At 38.2% G+C, this 13262-nt stretch overlaps 1 protein-coding gene across 1 annotated transcript in view; it reads left to right on the top strand.

The window, feature by feature from the left end:
* ALDH1L2 (aldehyde dehydrogenase 1 family member L2) overlaps positions 1–13262 on the top strand; it is a 92230-nt gene that overhangs the window by 59070 nt on the left and 19898 nt on the right. Inside the window, exons 16-18 of the mRNA XM_049884233.1 lie at positions 1548–1635; positions 2105–2198; positions 11038–11137. Coding sequence (XP_049740190.1) covers positions 1548–1635; positions 2105–2198; positions 11038–11137 — 282 coding nt within the window. The remainder of the gene's footprint in view (positions 1–1547; positions 1636–2104; positions 2199–11037; positions 11138–13262) is intronic.

The following is a 13262-nucleotide window of genomic DNA, read 5'->3' as shown; positions in this document are numbered from 1 at the left end:
ATAAACATATAGTTACGTGAAACTAGTTGCAATCCCTATAATGTGACAGCACACTCCCCCTGTGTTCCCTGTGTTCCCTGTGTCCATCCAACCAGCTCCTGTCCCTTCCTGCCTTCTCATCCTACCTCCAGACAGGAGTCGCCCATTTGGTTTTATGTATCTGCTTGAACTGAGAAACACACCCTTCATGAGTATTATTCTATGTTTTATAGTCCAGTCTAATCTTTGTCTGAAGAGTGGGCCTTGGGAATGGTTCTTGGGCTAAAAAGTAAGAAAGCGCTTAAAGAATGATAAAGGCATGTCAGAAAGACACAGGAACCAGATTAAAAGGGTTCCCACTGACCAAAAATGGAAAAATTTGAACATCTAAATAAATAACAGTAGACAAAATTATAATCTCTAGACTAAAGTAAGAATCCATGACCCACACTAATATTAATGAATTAATTAGCTAATTAATTAATTAAAAGAAGGGAGTGGAAAGATACTAATGAAAAAATCATTTGGCAACTGTCATAATAGTAACTGACTCAGGCAAGAATATCAAGGATACTAAAAATAGTGGATGCAAGTTTAAAGAGTAACCAGATATTTAAATAACCTGAAAGCATACAGTGGTGAACCTGGCAGATCATCTTCACCAAAAGATCAAAGTCACCATTCCCGGTATGAGGACTATTTGACAGCATGTGCCTCCTGATGGGACACACTGAGAAGAACTCAGCATCACTTCAGTGGTATTCCTGCAGAAAGTGCCTGACCGGAATCTAACCATGAGGAAGCACAAACAAATCCAAATTAAGGGATGTTGTACAAATTAACTGGCCTGTGCACTTCAGACATGTCAATGTAATGAAATGTAGCTCACTAAATGCACTTCATTATCTTGGATTTTCTTTTCCTATGAAGGACATTGGAGCTCTGGTGGCGCAGTGGTTAAGAGCTACAGCTGCTAACCGAAAGGTCAGCAGTTCAAATCCACCAGCTGCTCCTTGGGCACCCTGTGGGGCAGTTCTACTCTGTCCTATAAAGTCACTATGAGTCGGAATTGACTCGATAGCAACAGGTTTGGTTTGGTATGAAGGACATTATTGGGAAGATTGGTGAAATCTGAATAAGGTCTGTAAATTAGGTAATAGTAAAATATCAGCTGTTAATTTTCCTGATTTTGATCATTGTACTGTGGTTATGTAATAATTCCTTGTTTTGAGGAAATGCGCATGGAGTATTGAGAGGCAAAGGGGCTTGTCTACATCTTTCTCTTAAACCATTCAGAAGAACGTATATAAGTGTATGTACAGAAAGAGGATAAAGCAAATGTACTAAAATATTAACATTTGAAGAATTTGGGGGGAGGGTATATAAGAATTGTTTGTATTTTTTGCAACTTTGCTGTCAGTTTGAAATTAAATCAAAATTTTAAGAAGTAATAAAACGAGTAAAAAAATAAAATGCACTCTAATGCAGCTATACAGTGAAAACTGAGTTCTGGACTAAAAGACAGGACTGGCAGATTCTGAAGGTCATTGTTGTCTGTTTCCATTCAGGTTACACCCTTGACTGCTTTGAAGTTCGCAGAACTCTCTGCTAAAGCTGGCTTTCCAAAAGGGGTAGTCAACATAATTCCGGGCTCAGGTAACCATCAAATAACCCACTTTGCTATGACCAATGAATGGTGCTGAGTGGCTGTTTTCCCACCACAGTCGTCTCCTGAATTATAACTATATCAGAACTAAATACAGCTTACCAAACAGGTGACTTTGAGAATAAAGACACTTACAGTGTGCTAGGATCTTAAAGTGAAAATACATCGGAGGGTGGCACTGATTATACAACGTTATAAAACTACCCTAAGGTGGCCATTTTAGTTTTCAAAAAATACTTTGGAAGATAAAAACCAAGGCTTACCCATCATCTCTTGGGCTGACAGTTGCATGGAGGATGTCACATTAGATTTTTTTCAGTTTGCAATTAATACGGAAATTGTAAAACTTAAGGTTTCAGTGAGAGCTTAGAAATGCATGTCAGTGAATTCAAACCCACCCTCACCATGGATAGAACTTGAGTGGTGTTTTCATTTATGTTTTATTTCCTACTTGTACAGGTGGCATAGCAGGACAACGCCTTTCTGAACATCCGGACATCCGCAAACTTGGTTTCACTGGTTCCACTCTTATTGGCAAACAGATCATGAAAAGGTATTGGTTTTAATGTGTCAATTTGCTGCAGATACCATTTAACAATTTTTTTTTTTAATACGGTGATTTTGCAGGGAGACAAACCACATCAAATTTAGAAGAGAAATCTATTGATCACTGCTGCGTATTTAAATATAATAATAATTAAAAAAAAAAAAAAAACACTTTCTAAAATGTTAAAGCTCACGGTCATTAAAACTAGAACTATATCAAAATTCTACACTCCACTGGTAGCTTGAACATTCCAGCACACACAAAGAATTTTTTTTGCACTGAAGTTGCAGCCCAAATTATTTTTGAGAGCATAGGTAAGGAATTAAAAAGGCATATACATGACAAGTCTGGATTATTTATAAAATGAACTCCTAAAAAGCAATAACGTTAGTTTAAAAAAAAATTGAAAACAACCTAAACATCCAAAATAAGACTGTGGTTAAAGTATGTCAATGTAATAGAATACTGTGGAGTTACTATATTCATGCAGAGTGTCAAATAACATAGAAAAATTGTTATTAAAATGGCAAATAGAAGGAACAATAATGCATAAAATTGTATATATTGGGTAGTTCCAACCATGTTAAACAAAACATATCAAAGTATATCAAAATGGTAGAAACAATTATTGTTGAGCCATGGAATGGAACTATGTGATTTTTTTCTTCTTTCTCCATTTTTGGGGATATTTTCCAGATGTTTTAAACAAGAATACTTTTGTAAGAAGGGAAAAATGACCGACACACTTTAAAAATTTAATAATTGGAGGCAGGCCCAAGATGGCAGAGTAGTCAGATGCTTCCAATGATCCCTCTTACAACAAAGACCTGAAAAAACAAGTGAAACAATTATATTTATGACAAGCTAGGATCCCTGAACATCAAAGGCAAAGTTAGAAAACAGACCGAGCGGCAGAGAGCAGGAGAGACAGTTCAGAAGCAGAAAGGATTTGCCAGACCTGAATTGCTGGGAACCCTCAGGCACCATTCCCGGGAGCGACTGTGGAGGCTGGTGGTAGCATTTGGCCACAGTTTCCTCAGGGAGAGACAGCCAGCCGCACAGCCTACTCACACCTCTGGAACCAGAGAAGAACAGCACTCACAACAAGAGCTAAGTACTTGTGTATACTTTACCATGCCCCCTGTCCCCAAGCTGTCTTGAGTGGCTCTTGATTTCTCTGGGCTTGAGATAGGCTCTGCTGAGTGCTCTGAGCCATTCTCCTGGTCTTGGAGAAGGAATAAATTCACAATTGGGGGAAAAGATAATCTGCCAGTTCTACTAACCTGGGGAGCTCATGACAGAGGTGGCTTCTGTCCAGGCATAAATGGTCTGTGGACTTTGAATACCTTTCCCCCCTGCATGGACCTGTGTGGGCCTATTTCAGGAGAATAGGCCCTTGTTGGAAGACTACAGCTGTTTCAGCTGTGCGGTGGAGAGGTGGGTGTTTAATGTTTGACACCACTTTGCCTATTAAACAGGGTCCTCACCTACCCACATCAAGGACTTGAGGACTGGTGACTTCACTCAGGTCACCTAGCCACCCGTGACAGGGGTCCAAAGGATAATGGGTACCTCCCAGTCCTTACAACCAAAAGCATTGGGTGCCTGTGGTCCATCTGCAGAATCCACCCACCTGTGTGCTGTAGGGAACAGGGAAGCACGTTCCTCACAGACACTCGGGGAACAGTTGTCAGCCACCTGTCTTGTTCAGAGTGTGACCCCCTGCTGCAACCAGATACCAGTACCTACACCAATCATCCCTGCCCCTCTAAAACTGTAGGACAGATCCTGTACCACACACTTGATGATCAATTACCTGCACACCTGAGCTGAATCCATACAAGAAAAGTGAATGGACTCCTAGGGTGATATACCTGAAAACAGCTCTAGCCATCTGGTGACAGGATGTTAGAGCTTCAAAGGCAAAAATAATCAAGCTAGCTCACTCAAAAAACCTATTTGGCCATATCAAAACAAAACAAAGCAAACAAAAATAAACTAATACAGTATTAATACAATGACCTATAGATGGCTCAGAAACAACAGTCAATATCAAATCACATAAAGAAGCAGACCATGATTGCTTCACAAGCTCTCAAAATAAAGAGTCAATGGATCTTCTGGATGAAGGCACCTTCCTGGAATTACTGGATGTACAATACAAAATGTTAATATAAAGAACTCTTCAAGATGTCAAGAAGGAGATCAGAAAGGAGATGAGGCAATGTACGGAACAAGCCAAGGAACACACAAATAAAGCAGTTGAAGAAATTAAAAAGGTTATTCAAGAACATAATGAAAAATTTAATAATCTGCAAGAATCCATAGAGACAGCAATCAAAAATTCAGAACATTAACAATAAAATTACAAAATTAGACAACTCAGTAGGAAGTCAGAGGAGCAGAATTGAACAAGTGGAAGGCAGAATCAGTGAGATTGAAGATAAAGTGCTTCACACCAATATATTTGAAGAAAAATCAGCTAAAAGAATTTTAAAAAATGAAGAAACCCTAATAATCACGTGGGACTCTATCAAGAGAAATAACCTATGAGTGATTGGAGTACCAGAACAGGGAGGGACAACAGAATACACAGAGAGAATTGTTGAAGATTTGTTGGCAGAAAACCTCCCTGATATCATGAAAGATGAAAAGATACCTATCCAAGATACTTATCAAACTCCACATAAAGTAGATCTTAAAAGAAAGTCACCAAGACATATTATAACCAAACTTGCCAAAATCAAAGATAAAGACAGAATTTTAAGAGCAGTTAGGGATAAATGAAAAGTCACCTACAAAGGAGAGTCAATAAGAATAAACGCGGACTACTCGGCAGAAACTGTGTAGGCAATGGGATGACTTATGTAAAGAACTGAAGGAAAAAAATTGTCAGCCAAGAGTCATATATCCAGCAAATCTGTCTCTCAGATATGAAGGTGAGATTAGCACATTTCAAGATAAACAGAAGTTTAGGGCATTCATAAAAACCAAACCAAAACTACAAGAAATGCTAAAGGGAGTTCTCTGGTTAGAAAATCGATAATATCAGATATCAACCCAAGACTAGAACACTAGACAGAGCAATCAGATGTCAACCCAGATAGAGAAATCACAAAAATAGATCAAGATAAAAAAAAAAACACTCAAAACAGGGAAACAGTGATGTTACTACGTAAAAGAAGGCTGCATTAAAATAATAAGGAGGAACTAAGAAATGTAGTCATAGGTCTTTCATATGGAGAGGAAGATAAGGTGATATAAAGAAATAAAAGTTAGGTCTAAACTTAGAAAAATAGGGGTAACTATTAAGGCATCCACAAAGGAAACTAACTATCCTACTCATCAAAATAAAATACAAGAAAAAAATAGACTCAGCAGAAACAAAATCAACAGCAACGAATAAGAGGAAGAGACAATATATAAAGATAAACTACTCAGCACAAAAAGTTAAGTGTGAAAAAGAAACTGTCGACAACACACAAAAAAACACATCAAAATGGCAGCACTAAGTTCATGTCTATCCATAATTACGCTGAATGTAAATGGACTAAATGCACCAATAAAGAGACAGAGAGTGGCAGAATGGATAAAAAACATGATCCATCTATATGCTGTCTACAAGAGACACACCTTAGAATTAGAGACACAAACAAACTAAAACTCAAAGCATGGAAAAAAATATATCAAGCAAGTAACAATCAACAAAGAGCAGGAGTGGCAATATTAACTTCTGACAAAATAGACTTTAAAGTTAAATCCACCACAAAGGATAAGGAAGGACACTATGTAATGATTAAAGGGAAGATAAGACAGGAGGATATAACCACATTAAATATTTATGCACCCAATGACGGGGCTGCAAGATACATAAAAGAAACTGTAATAGCATTGAAAAGTGAGATAGACCGCTCCACAATTATGGTAGGAGACTTCAACACACCACTTTGGGTGAAGGACAGGAAATCCAGAAAGAAGCTCAATAAAGACACGGAAGATCTAAATGCCACAATAAACCAACTTGACCTTATAGACATATATAGAACACTCCATCAAACAGCAGTCAAATATACTTTCTTTTCTAGTGCACATGGAACATTCTCTAGAAAAGACCACATATTAGGTCATAAAGCAAGCCTTAGCACAATCCAAAACACGGAAATATTACGAAGCTTCTTCCCTGACCATAAGGCCATAAAAGTAGAAATCAATAACAGAAAAAGCAGGGAAAAGAAATCAAAATGCTTGGAAACTGAAGAATACCCTCCTCAAAAATGATTGGGTTATAGAAGACATGAAGGATGAAATAACAAAATTCATAGAATCCAATGAGAATGAAAACACTTCCTATCAGAACCTTTGGGACACAGCGAAAGCAGTGCTCAGAGGCCAATTTGTATAAATAAATGTACACATACAAAAAGAAGAAAGTGCTAAAATCAAAGAATTATCTCTACAACTTGAACAAATAGAGAGCAACAAAAGAAACCATCAGGCACCAGAAGAAAGCAAATAATAAAAATTAGAGCAGAATTAAAAGAAATAGAGAACAGAAAAACAATTGAAAGAGTTAGCAAGACCAAAAGCAGGTTCTTTGAAAAAAATTAGAAAAATTGATAAACCATTGGCCAAACTGACAAAAGAAAAACAGGAGAGGAAGCAAATGACCTGAATAAAAATGAGATGGGAAATATTACAACAGATCCAACTGAAATTAAAAGAATTATATCAGATTACTATGAAAAAATTGTTCTCTTACAAAACCTAGAAGAAATGGATGAATTTCTAGAAACACAGTACCTACCTAAACTAACATAAACAGAGGTAGAACAACTAAATAAACCCATAACAAAAGGAGAGATTGAAATGGTAATCAAAAAACTCCCAACGAAAAAAAAGCCCTGGCCCTGATGGCCTGCAGAGTTCTACCAAACTTTCAGAACATAGAAAAGGACAGTATACTCGCAAACTCTTACTATGAAGCCAGCATATCCCTGACACCAAAACCAGGTAAAGATATCACAAAAAAAGAATATTACAAAAACTTAGATGCAAAAATCCTCAACAAATTCTAGCCAATAGAGTTCAACAACATATCAAAAAAATAATTCACCACTCCGAGTGGAATTCATACCAGGTATGCAGGGATGGTTCAACATTAGAAAAACAATTAATGTAATCCATCATACACATAAAACAAAAGACAAGAAGCACATGATCTTATCAATTGATGCAGAAAAGGTGTTTGAAAAAGTTCAATACCCATTCATGATAAAAAGTCTCAGCAAAATAGGAATAGAAGAAAAATTCCTCAACATAATAAAGGGCATTTATACAAAGCCATCAGCCAACATCATCCTAAATGGAGAAAGTCTGAAAGCATTCCCCTTGAGACTGGGAACCAGATGAGGATGCCCTTTATCACCACTCTTATTCAACATTGTGCTGGAGGTCCTAGCCAGAGCAGTTAGGCTAGACTGAGAAATAAAGGGCATCCAGATTGGTGAGGAAGAAGTAAAATTATCTCTATTTGCAGATGACATGATCTGATACACAGAAAACCCTAAGGAATCCTCAAGAAAACTACTGAAACTAATAGAAGAGTTCAGCAGATTATCAGGATACAAGATAAACTTACAAAAATCAGTTGGATTCCTCTACACCAACAAGAAGAACGTGGAAGAGGAAATCATCAAATCAATACCATTTACAGTAGCCCCCAAGAAGATAAAATACTTAGGAATAAACCTTACCAGAGACATAAAAGACCTATACAAAGAAAACTATAAGACACTACTGCAAGAAACCAAAAGACACCTATATAAGTGGAAAAACATACCTAGCTCATGGATAGGAAGCCTTAACATTGTAAAAATGTCTACTCTTCCGAAAGCAATCTATAGATACAATGCAATTCTGATCCAAATTCCAACGACATTTTTTAATGAGATGCAGAAACAAATCCCCAACTTCATATGGAAGGGAAAGAGGCCCCAGATAAGTAAAGCATTACTGAAAAAGAACAAAGTGGGAGGCCTCAGTCTACCTAATTTTAGAACCTATTATACTGCCACAGTAGTCAAAACAGCCTGGTACTGGTACAACAACAGATGCATAGACCAATGGAACAGAATTGAGAATCCAGATATAAATCCATCCACATATGAGCAGCTGATATTTGACGAAGGCCCAAAGGCAGTTAAATGGGGAAAAGACAGTCTGTTTAATGAATGGTGCTTGCATAACTGGATATCCATCTGCAAAAGAAACAAGACCCATACCTCACACCATGCACAAATACTAACTCAAAATGGATCAAAGACCTAAATATAAAATCTAAAACGATAAAGATCATGGAAGAAAAAATAGGGACAACCCTAGGAGCCCTAATACATGGCATAAACAGTATACAAAACATTACTAAAAATGCAGAAGAGAAACTAGATAACTGGAAGCTCCTAAAAATCAAACACCTGTGCTCATCCAAAGACTTCACCAAAAGAGTAAAAAGACTATCTACAGACTGGGAAAAAGTTTTTAGCTATGACATTTCTGATCAGTGTCTGTTCTCTAAAATCTACATGATACTGTAAAAACTCAACTATAAAAAGACAACCAAATTAAAAAATGGGCAAAGGATATGAACAGACACTTCACTAAAGTAGACATTCAGGTAGCTAACGGATACATGAAGAAATGCTCACGATCATTAGCCATTAGAGAAATGCAAATCAAAACTATAATGAGATTCCATCTTACTGCAGCAAGGCTGGCATTAATCCAAAAAACACAAAATAATAAATGTTGGAGAGGTTGTGGAGAGTCTGGAACACTTATACACTGCTGGTGGGAATGCAAAATGGTAGAACCACTTTGGAAATCAATTTGGCGCTTCTTTAAAAAACTAGAAATAGAACTACCATACAATCCAGCAATCCCACTCCTTGGAATACATTCTAGAGAAATAGGAGCCTTTACACGAACAGATATATGCACACCCATGTTTACTGCAGCACTGTTTACAATAGCAAAAAGATGGAAGCAACCAAGGTGCCCATCAATGGATGAATGGATAAGTAAATTATGGTATATTCAGACAATAGAATACTATGCATTGAGAAAGAACAACGATGAATCTGTGAAACATTTCATAACATGGAGGAATCTGGAAGGCATTATGCTGAGTGAAATTAGTTGCAAAAGGACAAATATTGTATGAGACCACTATTATAAGAATTCCAGGAATAGTTTAAACACAGAAGGAAATATTCTTTGATGGTTATGAGAGTGGGGACGGAGGGAGGGAGAGGGGTTTTCACTAATTAGGTAGTAGATAAGAACTATTTTAGGTGAGTGGAAAGACAACACACAATACAGGAGAGGTCAGCACAACTAGGCTAAACCAAAAGCAAAGAAGTTTCCTGAATAAACTGAATGCTTCGAAGGCCAGTGTAGCAGGGGCAAGGATTTGAGGACCATGGTTCCAGGGGACATCTAGGTCAATTTGCATAATAAAATCTATTAAGAAAACATTCTGTACCCCACTTTGGAGAGTGGCATCTGGGGTCTTAAACGCTAGCAAGCAGCCATCTAAGATGTGTCGATTGGTCTCAACCCACCTGGAGCAAAGGAGAATGAAGAACACCAAAGACACAAGGTAGTTATGAGCCCAAGAGACAGAAAGGACCACATAAACCAGAGACTACATCAGCCTGAGACCAGAAGAACTAGATGGTGCCTGGCTACAACCGATGACTGCCCTGACAGGGAACACAACAGAGAACCCCTGAGGGAGCAGAAGAGCAGTGGGATGCAGACCTCAAATCCCCATAAAAAGACCATACATAATGGTCTGACTGAGACTGCAAGGACCCCAGAGGTCATGGTCCCTAGACCTCCTGTTAGTCCCAGACAGGAACCATTCCCAAAGCCAACTCTTCAGAGACGGGTTGGACTGGGCTATGGGATAGAAAATGATACTGGTGAGACCTGATCTTCTTGGATCAAGTAGACACATGCGACTATGTGGGCAGCTCCTGTCTGGAAGGGAGATGAAAGGGCAGAGGGGGTTAGAAACTGGCTGTGAATGGACAGGAAGATAGAGAGTGGAGGGAAGGAGTGGGCTATCTCACTGGGGGAGAGCAACGGGGAGTATATAGCAAGGTATTTATTAATTTTCATATGAGACACTGATTTGTAAACTTTCACTTAAGGCACAATATAAATTAAAAAAAAATTGTCATCAGGTTGTAAAAAAAAAAATTAATACTTGTTTCCCAGTGCTGCAATAATCTGATTGGAGGCGGAATTCTCTTGCCAGGTCTTTGTTACCAAAATTCCTATATTTAAATAAACTGGATTTTCCCATGAGAGTCTTCTATTGTTTGACTACAGAATTTTCAAAAACTTTTTGTTATGGAAAATTCTAAGGTATACAGAGCACACAGTGTAGCATACTGAACTGCCATGTGCTCATCACCCAGTGTGAACAGTCAGCACCATTCCAGCATTTGTGCTTTATCTTTCAATAACTTTCTTAAAATTTCTGATTTGCAATCTCATTACCTGTAAAAGAGATAGTTTACATATCATCCAGTATATGTGGGGATTAAATGAGATAAAATCTAGGAACAACTTAAAAGTCTCTTCAGAATAGCATGTGCTCAGTAAATAGTAACTATTGTTATTATAACGTTTATCACAGTGTTTACTTCTTTGCAGGCATAATGCCATACCCTTTTAGATACAGCATTATGCACTTAATACCTAGTGGTAATCTATCATTAAAAAAGCAAGTAAGCAAGCAAGACAGAGATTTTTACTAATTTTTTTTTTTTTTTTCCAGCTGTGCTGTAAGTAACTTGAAGAAAGTTTCCCTTGAGCTTGGTGGCAAATCCCCGCTTATCATTTTCAATGACTGTGAAATTGACAAGGCAGTGCGAATGGTAAGAGAGGGTCAAATCCAAGTAAATAGGTGCCTCCTTCTAAAACACATTTCACCTCTTTATTTATCCGAGGTCTTGAAAGGAGATTTGGATTTGTCTAGTTATAAATAAAAATCTTTTTATGTTTAGATTTGGGAATATTCAGAGCACTTAATTTTTAAAATACAGTATTTATAATTTGTCTGATTAAAGTTCATTTTAAAATGGAATATAAGTCATAACAGCCATGTCAAAAAGCTCAAAAGATATTTTGATGAGAGTTCCAACTCCTTTTCCTTTTGTTCCCCTCAGTATCCTACTCCATCCACCTAAACAGCTCTGCTTTTATCTTTTTTTTTTTTAATGAAATTAGTTTTATTAGTATATTAAGGGGATGCAAGTTGAATTATTCCAAGTGTGGTTGGAAACAAATCCGTATTCTTAATAGTTCTAAAACCACCAAACCCAGTGCAATGGAGTCGATTCCAACTCATAATGATCCTAGAGGATAGCGTAGAACTGCCCCATAGAGTTTCCAAGGAGCACCTGGCGGATTCGAACTGCCGGCCCTTTGGTTAGCAGCCATAGCACTTAACCACTGCACCACCAGGTTTCCTCTTAATAACTGGCGTGGTTAAATGTATATAAGTTTTCAGTTTATCTTACGGCTCTAAACTATGTGCCTGTTTGGTAAAATGGCATGGGTGTTAAACATATTTGATAGTTGAATTTTATTCGGAAGGACAGAGTATCTGAGTTGTAATGATTAAACACTGTCATATAAAGGAATATGAATTAATATTACCTATAATTTTTTTAATACTTCATAAATTTTTTTAGTAATTTATTTTTGTTGTTTTTGTATCCACAGCAAAGCATATACCAATTCAACAGTGCTACATGCACAGTTCAGTCACGTTGATTAGTCTTCAAGTTGTGCAGCCATTCTCACCTTCCTTTTCCTGATTATTCCTCTGCCATGAACATAAATCCACTGCCCCCTAAGTTCCTAGCTAACCTCTCAAGTTGCTGTTGTCAATTTGATTCCATGTAACTCATTCTTTAAAAGAGCACAATGCTCAAGGCAGACGTTCTTTATTAAGTAAGCTATTGTCTGGTTTAAAGAAGACTTCAGGGAATACTATTGGTTTACTGTGGCAGCTCCTCTTTGAACAGGTTCCCAGTTACCCTCTCAGAGTTAGTAATGCCCTTGTTTGTGCTCCCAGGACAATTATTAAATGTGAGTGAAAGTGATGTGCTCTTTAAGAGCTAATGAGTAGTACCCCATGCCCTCTTTTCCTCTGCCACAGCAACTAGCAATATTTAGACAGTGGCTGCTATGTCAGCCTGGTCCCGGAGTCAGAATAGCACGGAAGTATGGATAGGTAGCAAAAGATTTGTTGATTAAAGAAACTGATAGCTGGGGATTGCTTGTTACTACAGCACTAACTGACCTATGCTGATTGATATGGAGCCCTGGTGGCACAGTGGTTAAGCGTTCGGCCACTGTATTAGTCATCTAGTGCTGCCCTAACAGAAATACCACCAGTGGATGCCCTTAACAAAGAGAGAAATTGATTTTCTCACAGTCTAGTAGGTTACAAGTCCAAACTCAGGGTGTCAGCTCCAGGGGAAAGCTTTCTCTCTCTGTCAGCTCTGGAGGAAGGTCCTCGTCCTCAATCTTTGCGTGGTCGAGTTGCTTCTCAGGCACAGGGACCCCAGGCCCAAAGGATGTGCTCTGCTTCTGGTGCTGCTTTCTTCGTGGTATGAGGTCCCCCACTCTCTGCTTGCTTTCCTTTTATCTCTTGAGAGATAAAAGGTGGTGCAGGCCACACCCTAGGGAAACTCCCTTTACCTTGGACTAGGGAGGTGACCTGGGGAAGGGTGGTGTTACAATCCCACCCTAATCCTCTTAACATAAAAATTAAAATCACAAAATGGACGACAACCACACATGGCCTAACCAAGTTGATACACACATTTTTGGGGGGACACAATTCAATCCATGACAGCTGCTAACCAAAAGGTCAGCAGTTTGAATCCACCAGCTGCTCCTTGGAAACCCTATGGGGCAGTTCTACTCTGTCCTATAGGGTCGCTATGAGTAGGAATCAAGTTGAGGGCAACAGGTTTGGGTTTTTTTTAG

Source organism: Elephas maximus, chromosome 4 (assembly GCF_024166365.1).
Source record: "Elephas maximus indicus isolate mEleMax1 chromosome 4, mEleMax1 primary haplotype, whole genome shotgun sequence".
Taxonomy (NCBI): domain Eukaryota; kingdom Metazoa; phylum Chordata; class Mammalia; order Proboscidea; family Elephantidae; genus Elephas; species Elephas maximus.
Note: the sequence above shows the minus strand (reverse complement) of the source record. Positions and strands in the feature narration are given on the sequence as shown.